We start from the raw sequence: 25,184 nt of genomic DNA, 5'->3' as shown, positions 1-25,184 counted from the left end.
TAGATACTGAAGAAAGCATTCAATTTAATGTCTTTATAAGGTAAAGTAAAAATCTTTCACAAGTGAAAAACTTCTTTAAGTTTTCTATACCACTTTCCGGTAGTTCTCCACATTCAGTACTCCCTACTGGAAACATGCAGATGTGAATGGAAACACACACACACACACACACACATGCATTTCTATAGCTCCAGCCCTGCTGGAACCCTCAATCTAGGCTGCAAAAATGCTGTATACATGGGTTATACGTAAGGCCAACGAACCTGTCTTATTAGGTTTAGGATGATGCATGTCAGTAAGATGACACTGTTCCCTCTATGGTTTTCAAACTGCTGTTTGCTTTTTTACTGCCCAAGTTGACTAGATGGAAAATGGCAGATCCCAACAGTGCACTGCAGGAAAATGATTTTTAGACTAGACTTGCCTCAGCTGAGCCCGCAAACAGAGCTGCTGTACATAGGCAGAACAGCACAATTCAATTAGGATTTGTACTACAACACACTGCTCCTAACTGCTGTAGAGCCTCAAGCCAAACTGTAATCATGAAAGGTTTTATAAGCCATCATTCTCCCCTTTAGTCAGGCTGGGCTGCTGAGAATACCTCTGCGACCTCCAGAGAATTGGGATTATAATCAGGAATCGCTCACTGTATATATCATGCCAGCTCTGCATCCCCAGCCTTTCAAAGTTAACAAGGCTGCATCCCACTCAAGGGAGCCGGGAGTTCTCAACACTGACATTTGTGAAATATTGCTTGGAACAAAGCCCAGGAGGCACTTGTACAGATTAATAGCAGAGGTTAAGCCCACCGTCCACTTTGACACTGGTTGGCAGAGTTAGCAAGTGAAGCAGTGCTAGAAGCAAAGTTTATGGAGATCTATCTTACTATTTGGCTATTATTTAAACAAATATGGTTTTGTTTTATTTACAGCCAAGAAAGTAATGTTTTCTTCTCAAATGTTCTGCAAACATTTAAAAACAGCATCTGATATTTACAGCTCATATTAGGTTTTTAACGCAGGCAAGAAAAAAAGGGAGATACAAGCCAACAGTTCTTTGGAACAATACTTGTTAATATTATGACTGAACAGTCCTACACACAGAAAGCTTTACAACTGAGTTTTGTTCAGAGTGAGACATCACTTACCGTGTTTGAATACTCCAATTAAAAGGGATTTATCCGCCTCCTTATCCCACCAGTCTGCAGGAACTTCGGCATGGAATGGTTCAGGTATCCATACATCTACTTCACTGTGAAGACAGCATTATATACATTCTCAGAGGTATTACTGAAAAAAAGATGTTTTCTAAAAAAAAAAAGTGGTTCACGCTGTTCTGTAAATATTAATTTTGGGGGGGGGGGGGGGGGGAGTCCAAAACCCAACAGAGAAATTGAAATACCTTCAAAAATAATTAGGATGGTTAAACAAATAAACAACTCTCCCCCCAGCCCCAAAACCTCACAGAAAATACAACAACCCCAAACCAACCAAAAACTAAGATTAGCCTATATTAGGTCTAGAATGCCAATGGTTATCCAAATACGATTCATTTAAGGTCTTAGCATTTTTAATTTTTTTTTTAAATTGAGGTAGAATAATTCTTCAATATTAGCAGAACTGAAAATCCACTTCTGTCATTTCCCACAGTTTCCTCCCCCAAGAAAATTACCCACTGCGCTTCATGAAATAATAAGGCTGCTTGAGAATAGACATTTAAAGAGATAAAGTGTGACAACCTTTAAAGGCTGCATTATTGTAGTACGTGTACTTTATAAAAGCCAGCATCTTAAAGCAAAAAATAAACCTGCACTTGCACTAACCTTGAGTCAGCACCCTCTAAGATCTTGTCTGCTTGGTCCCCTATAACTTCTTGTCGTAGATAGTACAGCATGCGGACACGCAGCAGGACCCTGGAGAGGAAGGCAGAGGGGGGAAAAAGTTCTTAACTTCAGGACTGTTTGCCAACAGTGGCTTTTGGCAGCTGCTGCTGTTCATCCATCATCCTGCCAAGGCTGATTAGCCATGCTGTATGGTAGGCTTGAAGCGTGACAGATGGTGGCACATAATCACCTCTGTGTGGTGCTTTCTGCTGGCTTCCAACAGGCCTGCCTGGCAACCGCTTACACTGCACAGAGAGGGACCCAGCTCAGCCCAGCCCCAGCGCATTTCATTTAGTTCTACCTAGTGCAGCTTGTGAAGTTTAGACACGTACTCTACCACTGCCTCTGAAGTATTGAAGCAAGTTTGTAAACAACTGAGCAGATGGCTTTCAGTAACTGTTCTGCTTCATTATCTCATAAAATTTCCTCAGCTGCTGCCTTAATACCATTTTTGGAAGCACATCAGAAGTTGTAGGAATAAACGAGATATAAAATCTGGTTTTACTACCTTACAATAAACCCTCAATATGGAATGTCAGGTCTTTCAGATTATACAACTTTTTGCTTCCGAGAATGGTGGGGAAAAAAATAATCCCCCACTTCCCTTGGGAGATATTAACTATTTTTACTCTTTATAGTTCAAACTGCTATTTAATTTCACCCGTGAACAACCTAACTGCTATAAGGAAGTGAAAAATCTTCATTGCCCATATTTATTTTTCCCCGTTTCTGTACTACTACAGTCGTTTTTGGAAGTGCTGTCAGGTGTTGTGGTCATGCTTGAAGCTGGCAGGAAAGAGAATGGCAGACTGGCTTTCCAAGACTAGAAAAGACGTCATCTCTGTAGAAAAAGTATCTACCTGAAAAAAATCCTGCTCTCCTATGTCTACCCAATTCAGGGCACCCCCTGCTGCCTAGTTCATGAAGTAAAATCAGTACAGGCTAAGATGGAGATTACTCAGCCTGCCCTCTCACTGTACCCAAATCCATCACGGCAACTGTTGAATTGCTGCTGCTCCTGGAACAGCAAGGGTGACCAGGGAGGCAGTAATCTGATCACCCACTTGCATGAAAAATTTAGACCACCACCAGTTTTGAGAGCTCCTCATTAGAGATCTGATGAAACCAAAGCAATACCCAGTTTTACATGTGTTATCCAAGTAAACCTTGGAAGAGTAGGGATTTGAATGAAGGTCAATGTCTGCAATTCAAAACATGTCAGACATGCTTCTTTCCGTACGTATGATAACTGGGACCAGTAAGGCATCCCTGCTCCCTGTGCAGCTATGTAAATAAGCTGTTGAGGGTCTCTATCATAGTACTAAGCAATAACAGCTGTTGCATCAAGCCAAAGAAGAGGAGCAGGGAAAAAAACCCCAACATCAACCAAAAACCAGAGGCTCTTTGCACCTTTCAGGAGTCCTATGCATTAAAACAGCATACATGTTACATAAAGACAGGACACCAGTTCTTATAAAGCCAATTGCTACTACTACCTTTTGAAGGGAATTACTCAGATTATTAATTGGCTTCCACCTCTGTTTGATTTTACCTGGGCTAAACATGTTGCTTCTACAATTCACTTACTCCCAGTGTATCTGGGAAGTGAAGGAAAAAGATAGCAACTGAAAACATTCTTGCACATTTACCAGTCTTCCCAATCCTTGTAATTGTTCTACTATATTATTACAGAAGCAATATTTTAAAAATGAATTTGTCTGATCTACAAACTGATATAACAAGTAATGAGGACATGTTACCTGGGAGATTAAAATAGTGTTACAGGAAAGAATTTAATTACTTTAAGAGCAAGTGAAATGTAATAACAGATCTGAGTAACAGTTTAGAAAAAAAAAATCATAAAGCAGTTTATTTGGAAGTGCACTTGCTAACGTAATTCTCTAAGTATCTGTTTTCATCAGCTGAGAATTAAGCTTGGTTAGCATCTGGAAATGAGCTAACAAACCCCTTAAATGCCTTTCCTCCTTCACATCACACCCCCTATTGACAGGCCACAGGTACTTTTCAAATCAATAATTTCTTTCCAATAAACAGTATTAGTAAGACACAATACATTTTAGAAACACAAAAGTAATGACACCTTTTAGTAACACTGCATTACATCTGTATGGTATATATACAATGAAAGAAGAGTATAAATTTTTAAAAAAACAACCAAACACAAACCCCCCTAACCCCCAAAAGCAAACAAACTCCCCCCCCGCCCCCACCAAAACAAGGTATTTTGGGGATAAGGGTTAGGTTCGGTGTCTGTAATGGAGAAGATAATTAGCAAAACTGAGATGAAGAACTAGGACACTGTCAAAGGAAGCTGACAGAAAAATAACTAAGATATTACAAAACAAAAGCTAAAAGAATGTAAGAGAGGCTCTTGAGAGACATTCATGCAACAATAAAACAATGTAACTCCAAATCAAAATACAATGATCTTTATCCCCAAAGGTTTTCAGTTTAGTAACATATTTGGAATTTCAAAAATCAAATCAGGGCACTGATTCAGGTAAGAGAGCTCGGTGAGACATTTTATCTCAAACAAAGGAGAAAAGAAGAAATATTCTGTATAAAGTGGAGAGCAACAGAGGAAGGGAGAAAAAGAGCAAAGAGATACACCCACACGTAAGTGAACGAGCACATGAAACTCTGGAAACCAAGAACTGGATATTTGAGTTTAACATCTAAGGAACAGAACTTCAAGGACATCAGCCTGAGAGACCCCACAAGAAGGGTAAGAACAAACAGCTTTTGTTTAAAGATAGCCGATTGTCAAGAGAAATAGACATACTGTAGGGATATAGTCTTTCCTTTATATGGTAAAAAGAATAACCTCATCCGATTCCATTCTTATTTAGTAAGTAGAAGACAATTTTCTTCAGAACTGTGTTTTAATTGCTGATCAGTCATAAAGAGCTTACAGAAGTATCCAGATATCTGTTAAGATGATTGTCCCCAAATTAAACAGTAATAATGGCCTTTACATCCTACTAAATGGCCCTGTGTTCTATTAAAAACATCCAAAAGAAGTCATGGATTTTTCAAAAGCATGTAGTAAAAAAAACCCTCAAAATATTTATTAATACTTACTTATTGCAGTGATGTTTGAGATGTTTCCTATAGCTGTCTTCTTGAAATAATACATCTGGATTACAGGTTGTGAGCCAATCAGCATCTTGCAGCATTGGCTGTGAACTCTGGGCTTTTACTTTCTTGCCTTTCCTCCCTCTGGGCACTGGTGCAGACAGACCTACATAAACCCCAATATTTCTTATACAATCTGAATAGAAAAGCCCTCACCCCAAACTGCATTACAGACAGACATTTAAAGCTAAGTATCACTGCTATATTAATTCCTCTGTGGGCAACATAACCACCAAAAACCGAACAGCAACATAATTCAGTACAGAAAATTGCAAATAACAAAATCAACCAAAACTTTCATGCAAATTTAGGTGTGAAGACTTCAAAAATTCAGAGCACTAGCCAGAAAATGGTGTTATATAAATATTTCTTGTAAAAACTCTCATGAATCTGAATGGCCATAAGGAAACAGGCTTTCTGTTTTATGGCAATTTGAAAGAGATTAACTCCAGCAGTAGGTGCCACATAAAAATTATGCTACAATATTTGTTTAAAACTGATTTAAGGGAAAAAGCACTGCATTCACTGTCTGAGGGAGACTTCCCCTTTAAGTACAGACCAAGTCAAAGCCCACCTTATTCATAAAATCTGACAAGATCCTACGACATGTCAGAATGGCTATAGTTTAAACTAAATACATAGCATGACTGAAGCAATTCTTTCCTATTTACTAGCATCATTATTTGATTGTGGTAGACATACCGGAATGATTAACCAAAGCTCGAGTTTGTCCATCTGCAGTTGGGGTGATCAGATCCCAGATGAAACTTTTGATATTTTCATCCCCTTTGTAATGATTAAGACAATATACCAGGATAGTCCGGCAGATGGTTTCCACATCTTGTTCTGTTAGCTGACGTTTATAGCGCCCATGTGAGAGGATGTCAGTCCATCGACCCCAGCTATAAGAAAAAATATGTTCAGTACAACAGCCAGGGCACTGGTATGTTAATTTGTGACTTTCAATTTAACTCCAGGTACCAAGCAAGTTGGGACCTCCTGTGTTAGCACTAATGCATTTTGCATTTGCAGGTTATGTCAGGGAATCCAACCTCCAGCACCAAAGAGTTAAGAACGTTTATTTTACAGAACAGGCAATAAGTTCACTGCTCGTAAAGCTGCAATTGAACTACACTCAAAATAATAAAGTACATATGTTTAACTCTAATGGTCCCAGTAAGCTATGACTAGGAAATTCAAGCAGTTCCTACAATCATGGGATTTGGGGATTTTTATTTTGATCCTGAAATCCATTATTAGCAATTGTTGCATGCCAATTTCCTAAAATAAAGAGTCATTCTGAAGGCCACCATGTTAGCAGTCAAATATAGCTACTTGCTTGCAAAGAGATAAACCCCAAATTGGTAAATCCAATGGGGAAAAATATAAAGTGTCAAACAGCTGAACTTAAGTGGTGCCAAATACCAGAATCTATGTTGAAAACCTCTAGACTGACTGTTGATTTCACAGCCACGTTCTTCTTTACAAATACTCTTTGTTATTCTCCACAACACTTAGAAAAGATTAAACCTTGGTAACTCAGGAATTCTTTACAGTGTAAGAAACCAGAAACAAATATTCTGTCATCACAGAACTACATATCTTACCAGTGAGCTCATAGCCATCTGTGAGATACTTAGATACTTTAAGCTAAACAACAGATATATAAGCAATTTATATATATTGCAACTTAAAATCTCACTGGCATGTCTACAGTGCAATGAGGTAAAGGCTACACAGTAAAGAGATTATGTGAATGTGTCCAAGAGAAGGATGAGTTATTTACTATATATAATTTCCATATTTTCAGTTCTTTAGCCACAATCAGTATATTTAATCTGTATATCCTTACCCATAAACCAACAAGTTCTTCTCAACCCTGAAACATTCACTTCTTGCATAACCCTGTGATTTGTCCTGAGGCCTACGGGGCTTTGTGCTAGGCTTTTCTTCAGAATCACTTTCCAGGTCTGAAAACTCCATCAGTTCATCCTCTTTGACTGCACTGTAGAGTCTGGTTTGCTTTCTTACTCTTGGTGTATCTATAACTAGGTTATTCTAAAATGAAAGTGAAAATGTAGAAATTTAGGTGGGGGGGGTGTGGTGTGGAAATCTTCAATTTAATTGTACTAGGAGCTATCATAAAGCTCTTACCCTTCCATTTAAAGCATCAATATCCAGCTCAGCTTTCTTTGCCCACTTCTGCCAAAAATTAGGGTCATCCAAGGAAATGTCTGTCCTGTTCCCAGATGCAACAAAACTAGCCTAGTAGATGTGAAAACACATGCATTGGTTTCTTATCTGTATGCTACAAAGAACATCTGTTTTCACTGGTAAATACAATACTTAGGACTTACAAAATGATAGTTTCAAGAAAAAAAAGGTAAGCTTGGAAACTATCATGACTGGAAATACAGTTATCCCAACATTTGTGAGGAAAGTATCTGAGACAAGTACATTGAAAAACTAAATTGACATAGAAGGCAATTTAATACCACTTTCATCTATCCTGGTCACATTTGATTAATTTTCCTCTGAATGTCAATGCACACCTTTGCAAATGTTGAGCCTTTTCCTTCAGATTCAATAGTAATTGTGTGTGTTCGCCTTAAGAGAATCTGATCAATATCCTCTTCACAAAACTTAGACCCTTCATCTTCCTCATCCATCAGAGCACCATATGCCCCCTTTCGAAGAAGATCTTCTATTTCTTTCTTAGAAAGCTGTTGCACCTGTAACATGCAAGAGAAGGCTTTGGGTTGAGGGGTTTTTTTGACATCAGCCAATGTAAAATCAACCAGCATAATCAGACTGACTGTCCTCTTATTTAGCATTTTAAGAACTGAAACTCTAAGATAATCTGGTGTCGGTCAATTAAACATTCATGCTGAAGTCACCTTTAAAAGAATACGAACAACAAAATTCTTAGGTTGAGGTTATTTGAGTGGTTTAAACAATTTAATAATTCATTGTCACTGAATCCCTTTAGCTCTGATGACTGCTAAACGCCTCCTGCGAGCAGATTTAACTTACTAACCTGATAAAAAGCTAAAGCAAAGAAGTCCAAAGCAAAAAGGCTAGACCAGAAAAAGCTGACTAGAACTCCCAAAACTGCCAGGATCAACATAATGTGAAGGGTGGAATGATGAGAATGGATGAAGATTGAGGGAACATGACTCCACCCGCCCCCTTTTGGCAATAAGTGAGCCATTAGATAGGCTGAGTTAGTTCATGTAGCCTTGCACTTAATTAACCCTACTTTAAAATACATGCCATACTCCATCTGAACACCACTGTTCTCCAGCTAAAATACAAACAAGCAAGAAAAGCATTACACATTTGTAGCATTTGTTGATCATGCACTTTAATATATTAATTCTCACCCCATTTGTAGCGTTTTCTCTTCCGCTCATAGATTGTAGCACAGCCTTATCAAGGCCAAGTTTCAAGCTAGCTTTGTCAAACATTTCCCTTTCATAAGAATTCCTTGTTATCAACCGGTAAATTTTCACTGATTTGCTCTGTCCTATTCTGTGACATCGTGCTTGAGCCTGATGAAACAAAGACAGATACTCAGTTACAGGTGACAAAAGGAAGAAAAAAAAATATCAAAATAATCAATACAGAGAACTTACTTTAGAAGTTACTGGTTTCAATATAAATAATAATCTTTATGCTTTTAAGAGAAGGAAAATGGATAATTTCTCTTGTAGGTAACGAAAATTTCACAGCAAGAAGACAAAAGAAAACTTTTCAATAAAATCATCTCTTGTAACTTTACCTGGAGGTCATTTTGGGGGTTCCAGTCTGAATCAAAAATGATGCAGGTATCAGCAGCAGTAAGATTAATGCCTAAACCTCCTGCCCTTGTACACAGCAGGAAAACAAACCTATCGGAATCAGGTCTTGAAAACCTGTCAATAGCTGCCTGACGCAAGTTGCCTCTTACTCGGCCATCAATTCGTTCATATGGGTACCTGAAATAAAGACACATTATAAGGAGAACTTTACTGCAACGCATTGTTTCTTTGTACGAATATGCAATTAAAAAAAAAGGAAAATATGCTACTATAGGGTCAAAAGAACTACAACAAACTGAGTGACTGTTCCTGCATCCACTAACTTCATCAGTGGAAGACATACTACTTTGTCTCCTGCTTTGTGCCTTTTGGTAAAGAACAGACTTTCTCTCCAAAGAATGAAATAAACGTTCAGGCTTAAGCTAAAAAACTCTACAGCCACCAAAACATTTAACAGAGTACAAAACATTTAACTGAGTAGAAAACTAAGAGGTTTAAAGTTCCCCACGTGAGGTCACTTTGTATTCACCTGAAAGAAAAAATCTCAGTCCTTGCAGCTTACAGGTATGCTTTTCCCTTTAGTCAGATAGCTACTGAAAATACTGTAAAGTGTTCGAATTTCATCCTTTTTCAATATGGATTACTCACAGGTTAAATACTGTGGCCACTGAGGAAAGCACAGTTTATTTAGAATTGTATTATATTGTTGCTCTCACCGTCTTTGAATGAGGTAGTCTTCCAGTATGTCCAAGCAGCGCACCATCTGGGAAAAGATAAGCACCCTGTGGCCACCAGCCTTCAGTTTTGGCAGCAGCTTGTCAATCAGTACTAGCTTGCCAGCAGCCTGGATCATTGCCTGGAGCTGAAAATCTGGAGAGTCGGCATTGTGTGTTTCTTTAAACTCTTCCAAAATTTTCTCTTCAGCACCTGCAAAGATTGGACAGCAATACATGAACACTGCAAAGGGTTTTATTAATAAACAATGAGCTCGCCTTCAATACCCTATAGAAATTGCAGGAATGTTTTAAGCATTATGTGAATAAACATTTATAAGAAATATTAAGCTTAAATTTAAGGCAAACATATACACAAATATAGCATAAATAAAAAGTAACTTTGAGCAGGTTTTTCTTTTTTTTTTTTTTTTTAATCTTTTAAACGGGAGTAAACCCTTTCCTAAATAAATTCATACAACTATTTGATGCACACAAACTTATGAAAAATTAAGAAAAAAAAGATGAAAAAGTAAACCATATTCCAAATGATCAAATGGATTTTCTGTTTAAAATGCAACATTAAAGAAAAAAAAAAATCTCATTTCCACAGGAAAATACAGAGAATACAAATCACATTTGAGATCTGTGCCTCCAAAACCAAAACCAGGCTTAAACACGGGCATGACCTGGACCTGCTCCTTCTATTATTAATTATAGAATTAAAATCCAAGCAATGAAAAAACTAGTTTTGGGGAGGGGGGTGGTGGTGGAAATATGCAGCTGTGAAATAATTATTTTACCTTCTCTTTAGCTTTCTTTTCTCCCTGAATGTATGTTTTTTGTTCGGTTTGATGAAGCTATTCCATGTATATATTCTTTCCAGAATTAGTCAAAAGTTCTTTCTTACCAATTCCTTTGCATATGAATGATATGCACAGTAGTAGTAGCAAGTATTTCCTAGTCCTGCTCATTACCTGAAGACTACAGACTAAGTTCAAGTTTTCTCTTCAACCTCTCCTATGCTTTTATTCCATTTTTTTAATGTCACTTCTACAAACAGTGGACTATTCCAGGAATTATCTGTTTACTATTCTTGGCCATGTAAAAGGTTAGGAGTCTTCATTCTAAGCTTATTTTACATCCAGATAAACCCCCTTTTAGGGCTGTCTTTTTCAGTCCCTCTGATTTTATTATTATTTTTTTTTAAAATGTAGTTTATAAAGTATTTCTGGTTTGTATAACAATCAGCCTCAATACCGCTTTTGAATAACACAAGGAAAGGTGAGAGGGTTGGGGGAGGGAAGGAAGAACAGCGTACTGCCAGGCTTCTGCTGAGCATCTCATATCCCAGTTCTAAGTAGATACCTGTAAACAAACACGCAAACGCACCCTCCCTGTGTGATCGCTGATTCAGTGCCTACTGTAATGTGGTGTCTTAACTAGATACTCCCCTAAGCAGGCTGTCTGACAGTTTCATATTACTAAATACGTTTGCACTACTAGCTTTTATGGAACTTAACGGACTCAAGATGTGACCATACTTGAAGGTACTTTTACATCCCTGAATTTTCCTTCTCTGGATTCCCTACTCCAAGCATTACTGATCCTAATGGTTTGCACATAAGAAAATTAAACTCTTGTGAAAATAGTACAATCAGACACTCCTTCAAGTTCCCTTCAATTATATCACTTCCCATCTTGTAAAACAGGCAGAATTTTGGGTACTAAACCTCAAGATTCTGTACTGAGCTTAGGCAGTTTCAGGATATAGTAGGCTATCGAGTAGTTCATATACAGTAACTTCAGTGATCTTTCTTGGTTACATCATTTATTTCTTACTCAACGGCCATATCCAAATTGAAGTTTCACTACTACGAAGTAAACCAGTATGAAAACACAGCATCTGCAAAAGCAAACCACCTAAGCCAAGCCCACCACAACAAACCCTCAAACAGGTCTAACAAACGGTGACTTTTCAGTATCAGAGTTTGGTCTTAGCAAGACTCACTTCCATAACAGATCATAACCTCCAAAAATCTGCTCTTTCAATAACCTTATCCTAGCTAAACCCTGTAAAGGACTGCCCTGTCTTTTTCATTTCTACTTCAGTTGCTATAAAGTGATGTACACCGAGTAGCCTGTTACCCAAAATTTACTTGATGTAGTACCTGTAGGTCTGTAACACTAGTTCCTATCATAGCTGATTTTTAGTAGGGGATGAAAGGAAGGTATTTGAACGTGTGCTTGGTCCATCAGGGAAACCTCCACTTTCACTCTTAACTAGGAGAGGGTTCCAGGGCTCAAGAGGCCATAAGGAACAGAATAAGAAACCTTTCCAATGTTCAGCACTGTAGGGTAAGGAGAGAGGCACTCCTCACTGCTGGCTCTTGGAGACAGAGAAAGAGGAATGATGTATGAACACTTGAGAATGGTTGCTATGGAGAAAACAAGGAGTCCATTGCTAAGAAGAATGACAGATAATGCTTTGTCCAAGTTGGTTGGAGAATACACAAAATGCAGTAACTCCCTCTAAAAGTCTACTCAAAGACAGTCTCAGCAGACCACCATTCTCCCAGCCAGAGAACAGATCTACCAGCCAAGATACAAACAAAAAAACCCACTCTACATTCAACTCCTTCCATACTACTACCATCATATAACCTTCTATGGCTCTTAACTGAAGATCATCTAGAAGACTTGCTTGCAACTTTTATGCAGAAAAAAACATGCAGTGTTCTACTTGCGTATTCAAGTACACATGCACTACTGCTTGCTCACAAAACCTATAAACTTGGAAGAAAATGAGAAGGGTTCAGAGACACCTTTATAAAAGCAGTTAAGTCTCGAGAACTTGCTACTGCAACAAATCATTCATTGGGAGAACACTATGCAATATTATGTACTAGCACTGCAAGACCTCTTGGTAGAACTACAATAAACTCGTGCCAGCACTCTAAGTACAAAGACGTTAATTATTGATCAACAAAATAAAACCTCAGGCTCAGACAACTACAGGATGTACGACTATTTTCTGTCCTAGAACTACAAAGTACATACTTGTTTAGTTCCATTTCCATACTAATAATAGGATTTATTTATTTTTCCCTCAAATCAGAAGGCTTGACCCACCTGCCATGGTGCTGCATGACACCAAGAAAGTCCAAATGTTGAAAAGTCACAAAAATGTTATAAAGGCGAAAGTGTTCAAGAGACAAACCCACCTCCCTTTTTATTAGGGTTAAGATACAGTCATCAAAAAATACTTGGAATTTTCTATAGTGCCACATGGACTTCAGCAGTCTTCTATCAGACGCAAAATGATACAAGACTTGTAAGGAAAAATCACTTTTGTAGACAACATTGCAAGCACTATTCATGAACTCTATTAGACAAAACAAAGTAACAGCAAAATATTCAGTTTATTTCTTTTAGCAAACGTGAAAAAAAGGAAAAATAATGGCAAGTTTAAAACTAGCTGAAAACCAAGAAATGTAAAAAGCATCAAGGTCAGAAGCTCATAACCTGAACATCCTCAACTATTTTCTGGTAAACCCATTTATATAATGGGTTAACTTAAAACAAAGAACCAACAAACAAAAAAACCCTACAGCAGAACCACAAAGCTACTGTACTGTAAGCTCATCTCAGTTTAGAATCTGAGCAGCCCACCAGCATGGCTGTGCTGAAGTACTTTGGAGTAACCCTGTATCAAGTCTTTGGAATAATTACTTGTGCATGAAATATAATGAGATGTCATTTCGTGAATCAGTTTAAGCATTTCCACCCTCCATTTAAACAAAAAATGTCAAGAAAAAACCATAAGCACTGCAATATGGAAGTCATACAATAAAAAAACCCTGAAATCACATATGGCTCTTGAATAAAACAGTCTTTCATCATGAAGCTTATAACCAGCATTAAACCAAACATAGCATAAATCATATACAGTAAGGAAGAAGAGTTGGGAAACAAACTAGTAGAATGCAACCCTGTACAGAGGCTTGTGTTACACCCTCAAAGGGAAGATTTGATGTGACCAACACATACAAGTTTAGCATACTTCAGGCAGCTATAGCTAGCTGGTTCATCATATGGTCCATCACTGGAACAGGGTCCCCAGGTAAGTTGTCATGGCACCACAACAGGATGATGCTCTTAGTCATATGATTGAGCTTTAGTAGCCCTGCAAGGAGCAGGGAGTTAGACTTGATGATCCTTATAGGTTCCTTCCAACTTGAGATATTCTATGATTCTATAGAACTTGCCATAGATAATCCTGATCTAAAACCAATACACTGTAAAACAGTATTTGTCATTAAAGTCTAAGACAACATTCATACAAATCTTTTTCTGACTAGTTAAATTAGCAAAATGAACTGTCAACACGTGGCCACAAAAGCAGGCCTCATCACTTCTTACCCCACAAGTTTTATTCAGAAATTTTAAGGTACTATCTCAAAATGTTCTATGGCAAGAAAATTAGTAACAGCTAACTATAACTCTGAAGAAAATTTTGCCATATTTATGCCAGCATCCAACAACCTGCATGATAACTGAAGTCTTGTTCGTCAGAAATAACAGAAAGGAAAACTTTTAATCCCAACACTAACTCTGTCAGGGCTAGGAAGCCTTGGAAAAAGCAGCACAGATGTCTTCAAAAGCAATGCTGTCCTGGCTAGCAAATGCCTAAAAGGTATCTCACTTTTCGACTTAAAATAAATTAATAAATAAAAAAGACACACTAGAATAGAATTTCTAACTTACTGAACTTCCTTACAACCATTTTTTGAATGAGGAGAAAAACAGGTGGCCTACCATTAATAAGGTATGGATGATTGCAGCATTTTCTTAGTTCCATCATAGTGTTTAAAAGATTAGGTACATTTGCCTGACCTCCACCCTTGGAAAGAAATGTGAAATTCTTTTCAAGAATAGCACGATAGTATTTCTTCTGAATATTTGTCAGTTCAACTTCAATGATGGTCTCCTCTTTGGGGGCCAAGTTCTTTTCTACATCCTCCTTGAGACGTCTCAGCATCATTGGCTTCAAAATAGCTTGGAGTTTTTGCACCTAGGAAATATACGTTTAATAAATAACTGAATTAAAACTGCAAGGCTTCAAATATTTATTTTTCGATGTCCTTAATTCTAAAAACCTTGTTTCCTACCTCAGATCCCAAGTAGAGAACATTTGTAAAAAAATCGTTCCTCAGTGACCCAGAGACTGAGTTATCCTTGTTAACTCAGTAACATACATATGTCTAAAGTCAATTCTTAGTGTGCAACCCTTCTGTTTAATAAACCCTTCTGTTTATTAAACAGACCTCACTTAGGACTACCCTTCTAGACAAGGACAGTACTGCACACCAGTCATGCAAAGCTAACCCTAAGCAAGCACAAGTATATAAGCAAATCTGACTGTAAGATCAAGCTTTCCAGTTAACTTCTAACCACTAAACACAGCGTTTAATGGTTATTTTTTCCCTTTATATATCTGCTTCTCATTCTTTTCTTATTTCCCTAGTTTTGATATCCACTTAAGTAGAAAACTATTTAGGCTTTGTCTCAAAATGAAAACAACTTATTTCTGTAAGTTTTTAACACACTGGTAATTTTTAAGTGTCTCCAGGTTTTGCAGCATATACTTTAAGACACATCCTAAATAGGGGACAGGCGAAGAAATGCCCATTTTCCTCAAAAAAATTAGCTAAGTTTTGTCAAGTTTTTGTAAAGTCCCTTACATAAAAAGCTCAAACATATTCCATATAGAAAAAGACTGGTATTTAGGCTGCTTTAGGTTGTCTCTCAAAGTACAAACCACCTCAGTGCTGAAGAGCTGATAATTCACCCCGAAATAGGTCATCATCTCCTGATGCAGAGCTGCATAGCAGAAACATGAACAAAAGACACTTTCTCCTGAATTCACATCATTCCCTTAGTAATAAAGCAACTTCAGGAGAAAAAAGACAAATTAGTACGGAGGGATGAACAATTAAAAAAAAAAAGAAAAGGACTGCAAGGAATGGTGGAGAAAACCCAAGTCATTAACACATTATCTCTTCCATCACTTGAAAGATATATCAAATTCCAAAACATCTAATGGTTTGTCAGCAGAGAATGCACTTCTTCCAAAACTTTTTGGCCCAAGCAATACAAGCTCCAATTCTGCTAACAGCTGATGGCATTATTTTAGTGATATTTCCACGTATGGCTTCAAAAATTTCCAGTTCTGCTCTGCTGACATTTTGAGCTGGCCAGACGAAAGCTATGCTGAGAGTTAGGATATATTAACTCCAGCTCAAACACTATATTAACGGGACTACATGGCTTCTGGATCAGAGCTGGCTCACTTCCAATCAGGTCAGAGTCCATTCTGACTGGCATGCAATTGCCTGCACAATCTGTGGAAACATATCCTATGATTCCCTCAGGACACACTACGATTCTTCCAGGAGGTAAGGGACTGGAGGGAGAGCTGTTTTGTAATTTAGACTATTACCTATGGAATAGTTGCTCTTAAAGAAAGTTAATAAATTCAAGCAGTCAAAAGTTAGAAATACCAGAAATTGAATTTTCAGACAAAACCAACATAAGTCACATACAAAAATGCATGCAATCATGACATTAGATTATCATAGGGTGGAAAGGGCCAAATTAAGGTTCCTAAATTAAGATGCCATGCTTCAGTTTATTCCTAATATTAAGGCGATTTGACTGTTATCTATTGACTTTTTAAAACTTTTCCGTACATACAAGAAGAAATTTAAGTTTTATGTATGATCATCAGAAGCTTTTACATTTTAGATCTAAACCATGCTGCATTGAGGGTCTTTCAGTTTGCATTGATTTATGCACTTGTTTTATTGCACAGCTTGAGAAATCTGTTTGAGTCAGTCAAAAGACTCTCCCTCCATTTGGTTGCGTCTTGCTAAACTAGGTTTCAAACATGTTCCTGTTTGCACAGAAGTCACTGATAAAACTCTCAGATGTTAACTCCTGCAGAAATTACAGAGGACAGTCTCCTCATTCTGATACTGATGCTTAAGAATGTCAACTGACAAGTTAATTCTCTTAAGAGTGAACAAGCAATTCTAGAAGTATTTTCATCCAGCAACTGTTACAAGACACCCCACCCTCATGTTTAACCACTGCATTTTAACAAGAGGAAACTTTCCCTATTTCTGCATGACCAATGGACAAAAGATAAAAACTAGTGATAAGGCAAAATGACTTCTGATCAAAAGGAAAAAACTTCAGAAAATGAAAACAAATAAAAAACCAGGGATAAAACTACTGTGGTCTTCCAAAAAGTAAATAGGCATTACTTGTAAAAACAATAAAATAGATAAATTCACAATATCTAAATAGAAAAGTAAGTGTGCAGGAGAAGTTTACCTGTTCTTCAGTTTTCAGATCACCAAATTCTTGCATGAATGTTGTTTCTGATGGGAAGCGACCTGGTTCCAAGAAGTGAAGCAAGCTAAACAGCTCTTCTACTGTATTTTGCAAAGGGGTTCCAGTAAGCAGCACTTTATGTTCCTGAATGATTAAGAAATAATTGCCTATGAATCCATCTAAATTAATTTTCAATGGAGAAATACATAAAATTATCTCTTTTTTCCCCTGTATCTCTCATCTTTGCTTCCTGTCCATTCCTCCAACTACTTACACATAGCTCTTTTCAAGACATTTCTAACTAGTATTCTGGCCTTCCTTCAGCGATAGCCCAGAAAAATAACTTCACTACTTAAGCATCTTCAGAAGTCCTCTAGATACAAGAAGAGATTTTACTGATCCACAACATCCCAGACCTTTCACAAATATAATGAACTTTAAATGGCACAGTAACAGCTAAACTTCCCATCACTTCCAGTATAAATCCATCAGTTTACTACACCACCAAGAGATCTCAGTGCATTAGTCTCTCCAGGGCAGGTGTAAGTTTCTAACATAGGAAACCCGAAGCAGAGTCCTACTTTTCATCTACACACAACAGAGCATGATCCTGGCAGACACAAGAGGAAAAGTTGCATATTGGTTTAGAGGAGAAGCCTAGAGAGGTTAAGCAACTAGCCCAACATCAAACATTAATTTAGTAGTAGAACAAGAACTGGAGTGAGAAGTTCTGTATCTCCATCTGTAGCCACACCTGTAAGCTCAGCTTTCCTCTAATAGCAACTATAATAAATAAATTGTATAAAGCATATTTATAAACTTTCATTCCTTAAGCCCCAAGACTCCCTCAAGAAAAGTACTGTTTAACAAGCAGAGGAAAAGAAACTAAAAGTGACCTATAGGTCACCACTGCTTGTGTAAGATGATGTTTATGCTGCTTTATTCTTATCAGAAATAACAGGTTTTGAGTTCCAGGTGTTAGCATGACTGCATGTCTCTCACATTTTTAAAGAATCTTCTGAACACACACACACGAAAATAATTATTTTGCCTTTTAAATGGTAAATACCTTTAAAAACCATTATCTTCTTTTTTCTGTGTGCTTAATACACATATTTTGTGCACATAACATAATACATATCTATGCAACATCAGAAACCAACTCACTTTTCCGTTTCTTAGTCAGCCTGAAAGAACATCCTTATGGCCACACAACAAATTAACATTAGAGCTGATATTAACGCAGAACAGTTTAACTCTTGCATCCATATCTGACCACCTAACCACATTAAACCTTTAAATAAACATCTATGTGAAGAAGTGACTATGGAGTACGTCACATGAAAAGAGAGAAAGGAAAGAACAAATTTATCTTCTCTTAACAGAGCCCACATAATTCTAGGTCTAAACCAGTGAAGAGACTTATGATACATCAGTACTCCAAAACTGAAGATATGCATATGCTTCCAGGTATTTTAAAGACTTTCTCAGCTGCATTCCCTCATTCTTCTTAGCACTTGATGATTTTACTTGAGAAGAACCTTTTATTTTACTTTTTGATGAAACCATAAATCAGGAGTAATAAAAATACAGAAGACACAAATGTAAGAGATGTATGCACTGACCAGGTCCATCATCTTGAGTCCTTCCAAAAGCTTACAATTCCTGTTTTTCAGCCTGTGGGCCTCATCGATGACCACGCAACGCCATGGAATGTTACGCAGCTCCGGGCAGTCAGTCAAGATCATTTCAAATGTTGTGATAATGGCATGGAACTTGTAGGACCCCTTTATCACGCGACCCTAAAAAGAACAGCAAAAGTTAAACTCCCTGGCAAAAAAAAGAAATACATTTGTTTAATCTTCAAAATCCATTCTTTAAAAATACAGAACAGTACAATGGGCAAGATATTTTAAGTAAATGAAGTCATTAATGCTGACTCAATGAGAGAATATAAATGTCTAAGTTTACTACTGGCTTCATGCTAGCTATGTTTTTAATCCTGTAAAAAGGCCCACAGAATCACTGCATATTCATTACAAAGACGTTATACAAGTATTTCAGATGTAATTCATATGGATTATACTAATGCCTTGAAGCATTAATGTAGTGCTGCAATATTCAAATAAGGTTTTCAGACTTTGTCAAGAGAATTTTCTTTTTTCTTTTAAATCAAATATATGTGATGGTCCTCCCAGACAATCCAAATAAGCCAGAAGAGCATTCAGGCTTCATTTTTATGACTATTAGAATATTTTGCTCTCAATAAACAGTAATTTTTTCCTGGTAGAAATTGAGTATCCAAAACACCTACAATTCTAGTAAACAGCTTTGAAAAGAAGCAAATCTCTGAACTCTTAAATGGAGAATGTATAACCCTGCATACATTTCCTTGATAGTTTGTAATGTTAAGGAAAGTTCAACAGGATGATTTATTTGATGTCTGGCACCATATTCACTATTTATGTGGTTAATTGAGGGTCTTGTTTTCAGGGCTGATACTAAGATTCTGTTTCAAAAAATTGCCCTGAATAAACTTTACTCAATATCATGAAATGAGCATCTTTCTGACATGATGCTGTATTTCTTCCCAATATTGTTCAAAGAAAAATCTAACTTGGTATCTCCAGTGGCACTGGGCCTGTGCAGGAACACTGTCCAAGGATGGGCATCACACAAGTTCAAGGCCATTCTACGTTTTCAAAGCAGGACTCTCATGGGTTGTATACTGAATACACTTTGAAAGAAACAGATATTTTACAGTAAGGTGACCATTTCTTCCTTCAAACATGTGCAAGTCTCAATCCTTTTATAAGTGACCTGCATATAATCCTCTCCAAACTGTGGGGATCAAAACTGGCTACTGACTCAATAAAATTATTGGAAACCTGATACCCTGAACTCAGCATTAAATCTGCCTATGCACATCAAGGGTATTTCAGAGGAAGTAATGACATGCTCAACAGTGCTTTCTCACAGCATAGTCCAGAAACATTTATCATCTTAGGAAGAAAAAGAGTTGTTACTTAACAAACAGAAGATGAAGATACACCAAGTGGGCAACTTACAAAGACAGCAAATTGAAATACCGTAACCTTTTCATGAGCCAGTCAAAACTGTAAAAATATGAGAATGCAACTTAGGAGATTCTTTCCAAGTAGTGGAGAACACTTCTATGAGCAACCTCACAACTGTACAGCAAGCAGTACTCTTCAAAAAAGACCACTACATAAAGCAGCACATCCAGGTGAAGCAAAAATAGTAAGAGGGACCCTTGATTATACATTTAGAGTTGTCTAAATCTTACATTAAAATATGCACAGTGGTCTTGCCACAAGAGCTCATATTATTTGCAAGACAGTCAAATGGTGTACTGAAGAACACAGGAGTAAATCAAGCAGAAAGTTCCAGGAACTTTAGAAGGTAAATTATGTTGTTCTTCAACAGTTCTAGGCCTCCAACACTTGGGAAAGTATGGGAAAGAATCCTAAGTAATCCTATTAATGTCACATTTGAGAAATTTAAATGTAGAAACTATCAGGAAAGTGACCTATAGCATTGTCACAGGTGCATTCTTGGGCAACTAGGAATCAATTTATCCTGTTTCAGTGTGACATCCAAATGAAGTTCTCTCTCTGACGTTGGAACCACAGGAATTTCATATCTATTTATTCAGAGAAGTTCTTCCATTTGAGGAAATCAATCGTCCCAATAGGTAACAGTTTCCTGTTCTGTTTGGGAACTTCTTCTGGAAGTAACTCAAGCAACAGAGGTAGCCACAAAGTACAACAATTAGATATGAATATAAAAGTTGGGCTATGTTTTGGGGTATTACCTCCTAGCAGATACAAACTGAGAAGGTCAATTGGATGTGTATAAGAATTGGACTTCTAAAAAGATGCACATTCCACCAGTGGGAACCGTGAAAGATTATTATGGTCTTTTCCCACCAACCTCAGACTCCACTTTGAGGAACAAGAGAACAGATGCAAGAAATGTGCATGTTAACCAATTCCAGCCAGAAGGCATCTGGATAACTAAGTCACAGCCACTCTATAAAACGCAATTCAACATCATCTTTGGTTAAAGACGGAGTCCCTGTTGGTGAAATACTTCCTTAAACTGCTGCATGCTAACCGTTCTTTGCAGATATCTGAGGTAAACCTATGCTGATGACATGTTCATAGCTCAGTATCTTCTCAGCAAGGAAAACCATGTAAGCAAAAAAATGCTCTCTTAAGCCAACAGCCACTGAGCCCAAAAGGAATGAACCAGGTAAGCTAGAAAAAGTCCTGAACATCAATAGCATTATTTTGAGTTAAAATCAAACTGTTTCTACACATGAACCAGGTGGTTCTTCTTTTTAGTCCTCATTACACTGCAAAGTAAATTTCCCTCACAAACAAGTCAACTCTTTCGCAGGGCTCTGTCATTAATTTTATTTGGCACATATAGTTTTCCTGCTCCTACAACCGAACTCTTTCTCAGAGGTAGAATACTATAGAAAAGCAACTGGTTTATTTGATATTCCAACTGGGGAAGGCCCCCAGAAGGACCTTTCAGTTATATTGCTCAAGAAGACGAGAATAGGCTTCCCTCACAAGGGACCCTCACAAGCAACAAGGCAGAATGGGATTTTAGGGGAATGTCCCTGGTAGCATGGTGTCCTTAGTGTTGAAGTCACACCACTGCAGAAATGTATTTTGTTATTGACTACTCTCTAGTTTTTCACAACAACTTGACTCTGGTTACCAGTGTTGACTCTGAAAAATCACACTACTGCAGATGGCGTAGGTGCTTCTCATGCATGCTGTCTTTTATTATTGCCCTTCAAAGCCACTCATACTTTCTCAATGTTCAATTGTCTTTTTGAGAAACAAAAAGCCTCTTTTCATGTTAAGACCTAAAAAGCCAAAGATGCCGATGTCTGTGTTGATGTGTTTGGCAAATGAGACTGGAAATGATACTGCCAACGCCTGCCTTCTTTCTCTCCCTTATCATCCCCCATTGTACACCCACTGATGGTACTTTAGAGGATGCCAGACTGAACACTACATCGGGATTCTTTCAGTCAGAACATGAAGAGACTTTTTTCACATAATAAAGTTTCTACCATGTGTTTCACAACTGACACAGTCTTACAAAGAATGGAATGCAGAAGGTGATTTCATAACACATCTAAGCTAGCTGCCAGCAAAAGGACGAGTTCACTCCATTTCTCCTTTATCCCCAACCATGGTAATTTCCGATTCTTCTCTTAAGCCAGTTCAGGGAGCAAAGCTAGCAGAAAATGATTCCTTTTTCTGTGCCATGAGTGCTTTGTCATTACTTGCTATGGGGTCAAATGACTCCCATGGTCATTACAAGAGACAAGTTAAGAATATGGCAACAGTGGGAACAAAACTTTCTGCAGCACCTTGCTTTAGATTCTTTCAGTTGTCTTTAGATCAATGAAATGATATTGCCAAAATAACACTAAGAACCTGCACCGTAAGTGGGGATTTTTCTGATGACACTCCTTCAGGTTTCATGCTACATAATTGCTGCATCCTAAGGGGAAGAACACACTGAGAACAAGCACTGCTTAAACAACAAACAAACAAAACCCCAAACATACGTGATTTTTAACACAGGAAAGACTTCAGCAGAGACAGTATTTGCATAAACCCAAATTTTTAAATTTGATACAAAACATCTATCTCTGATAAGAAATAGTTTTAAAACCAGAAAAAGTACAAATCAATTCCCGTTCATTTGTATACTATCGTACGGCATATAAGCCATTAGACCTCAGTGTTGCAACTGTTATTCAAATCAACCTTCTTTTACAACAGCATATATGATTCTGAAAGTTTCTTTGATAAATTGCTAAGAAAATGGCCAAACAGATGTAACTTCTATAAATTGTAGTTAGAAGTTACATCTCTAGAAGTTACTACAAATTACTATGTGTTTTTCTCCTATATTTAAGTGTGTGATTCTATTTCTGTTTGCCCTAATGGCATGTCAAGTTGTGCTCCAGTCAAGACCTTCAAAACAGTTTTTACTCAGTTCTTTCCCTCTAAAAGCGTGTTTTCTCTCTCGCAACCACCCGCATAGCTTTGCTCCAAGGACTCTGTTTTTTCAACACTCTTTTTGAGGACAGGAAGTGAGAACTAGGCAGAACTGGACTACCCACTACATTACTGACAAAGGGAAGAATGCTGTAACTTCTCTACTCTTTAATAAAGATTTCTCTCCTCCTACACACTTGCACTACACTAGCCCTTTTAACCACAGTCTCACAGTATGAACTCATGTTTAACCGGTCATGTGTCATGACACAATAGGATCTGCATTTGTCTTGCAGCCTTCCCAGAACCGAGCTCTTCCTACTGTAAGAATCATCTCTATTCCTTGTCCACAGATAGCCCTATATTTAGCTATTCTGAGTACTGTTAGCTTGGATCCAATTTATTAAGTAATACAGCTTACTCTGTATCCATGATCTGTGTTAATTATTTACTACTCTCCCCATCTTTGTGTCATTTGAAAACTTCCTCAGTAATGATTTTATGTTTTCTTTCAGGTCATTGATAAAAGTGTTATATAGCTCATGGACACAAACCAATCCCTGAAGAACTACGCTGGAAATGCAAATCATTTCTCATTTACAATTACATCGAGAAATATCAGTTAGCCAGTTTTAAATCCACTTAATGTGTGCCATATTGATTTTATATCATTCTAGTTTATTAATCAAAATATCCAGTGGCATAAAATCAAATGCTTTACAGAAAATCTAAATATATGAATTCACCACTATCACTTCTTTAAGCTCAGCTGGAAATAATACTCCACAATACATCCAATCAGATTGAACTTCAATTCTTTTTTTCTATTAAGTGAGGTGGGTTATGTTGTTTTGCAACAACACTTGATGCATGCACATTATTTTTCCCCAATCCTTTTTACCTACTCTCAGCAAAGCCATGCATTTAAGTGTAGAGATCTGTTGCTCTTTATAGCTTCAGTTTTCCAAATAATTTTCTGTTTCTACCCCCAATCTTTTCTATACCTGCTCTCCTTCTCTCATAAGCACTATTCAACATGAGTGCAGTAACACAGATTCAAAATATATATGACTTATAAAATCTGATGAAGAAGCATTGACAAGTTTAATTTTTGCAAGCTGGTCTTTTCCTGGAATGGTAGGCAAAGATTGATTTTTAAGCTTAGTTACAATTAAAGTAGTTTCTCCATTAAGAATCTTTTCTGCCAGCTCTCCTCAGGAACACAAAATAATGAAAACCTTGCATGAAACGGTGAAACCCTGAACAAGAGTTGCACCATCTCAGTAACTCTTGGTCCTCCTCTATTTCCAGTTAATCTCTTGGCTACTGTTAAAAAGCACTCTTTATTAATACATATGCCTTCATTATTAGTTAAAACCTACTACTCAGTACTAAAAACTTAATCGATGCTTAGATTATTTAACAACAGTAGAGCATATATAAAAAAAGAGAAAAAAAAATCATGAAGAGTTCTTACCTGCGGGTCTTTGAAATACATTTCATACAACTGAATGGTCCGCCGGCTTGCTTGACTCCCATGATACACAACCACATTCAACTCTGTCCAGGTGCGGAACTCCCTTTCCCAGTTGGGAATTGTAGACAACGGTGCAATAACCAAGAAAGGACCATGGATTCCTTTCAAATATATCTCATAGAGAAACGTAATGGACTGGATAGTCTTTCCCAACCCCATTTCATCTGCTAAAATGCAGTTTCGTCTGAAAACAATAAAAACAGTCCAAATTATTTATTCCCAACTTAAAACATTGAAAATCAGTAAGGAGCTAAACTGAATAAAACAGAATTTTCTAGAATGGCAAGTATACACTCAAAAGACATCATAATCTTTTTGCATTTTAAATAAATGTTATAATTTGTCATGCAGTAAGCATGGATATAGCCATTTCATGTACCTCTCAAGTTCACACAGGGGAGGAAGGGGCAGCAGGGGTGTGCATGTACACATGTATATACAAAAGCATTTGCCACAAGAATCTTTCTGAAATATTCAAGTTTTATGTAACAATATGTTATCCACTCAAAATTAGTTTGTATATGACTCCTACAGTAAACAATGAGACATGTAAATAATCCTAAACCCTCCCTTTAGAAGATTACTTTAAAAGGTTATTGTTTCAAATAAACCATAAAAGACTTCCAAAGCAGGATTCAGCAGTTA

At 37.3% G+C, this 25,184-nt stretch overlaps 1 protein-coding gene across 9 annotated transcripts in view; it reads right to left on the bottom strand.

The window, feature by feature from the left end:
• Positions 1–25,184, bottom strand: part of CHD7 (chromodomain helicase DNA binding protein 7) — a 132,595-nt gene that overhangs the window by 10,869 nt on the left and 96,542 nt on the right. For all 9 annotated transcript variants that reach the window (XM_049820562.1, XM_049820520.1, XM_049820581.1 and 6 more), the window contains 14 exons: positions 24,480–24,723; positions 18,575–18,751; positions 16,950–17,093; positions 14,370–14,625; positions 9,555–9,765; positions 8,820–9,015; positions 8,422–8,589; positions 7,591–7,770; positions 7,193–7,303; positions 6,891–7,096; positions 5,741–5,940; positions 4,985–5,144; positions 1,823–1,912; positions 1,148–1,251 (listed from right to left, as the gene is read on the bottom strand). In XM_049820562.1, coding sequence (XP_049676519.1) covers positions 1,148–1,251; positions 1,823–1,912; positions 4,985–5,144; positions 5,741–5,940; positions 6,891–7,096; positions 7,193–7,303; positions 7,591–7,770; positions 8,422–8,589; positions 8,820–9,015; positions 9,555–9,765; positions 14,370–14,625; positions 16,950–17,093; positions 18,575–18,751; positions 24,480–24,723 — 2,447 coding nt within the window. The remainder of the gene's footprint in view (positions 1–1,147; positions 1,252–1,822; positions 1,913–4,984; positions 5,145–5,740; positions 5,941–6,890; positions 7,097–7,192; positions 7,304–7,590; positions 7,771–8,421; positions 8,590–8,819; positions 9,016–9,554; positions 9,766–14,369; positions 14,626–16,949; positions 17,094–18,574; positions 18,752–24,479; positions 24,724–25,184) is intronic.

This window comes from Accipiter gentilis, chromosome 2, assembly GCF_929443795.1.
Source record: "Accipiter gentilis chromosome 2, bAccGen1.1, whole genome shotgun sequence".
Lineage (NCBI taxonomy): Eukaryota > Metazoa > Chordata > Aves > Accipitriformes > Accipitridae > Astur > Astur gentilis.
This window is presented reverse-complemented; position numbering and strand designations above follow the sequence as displayed.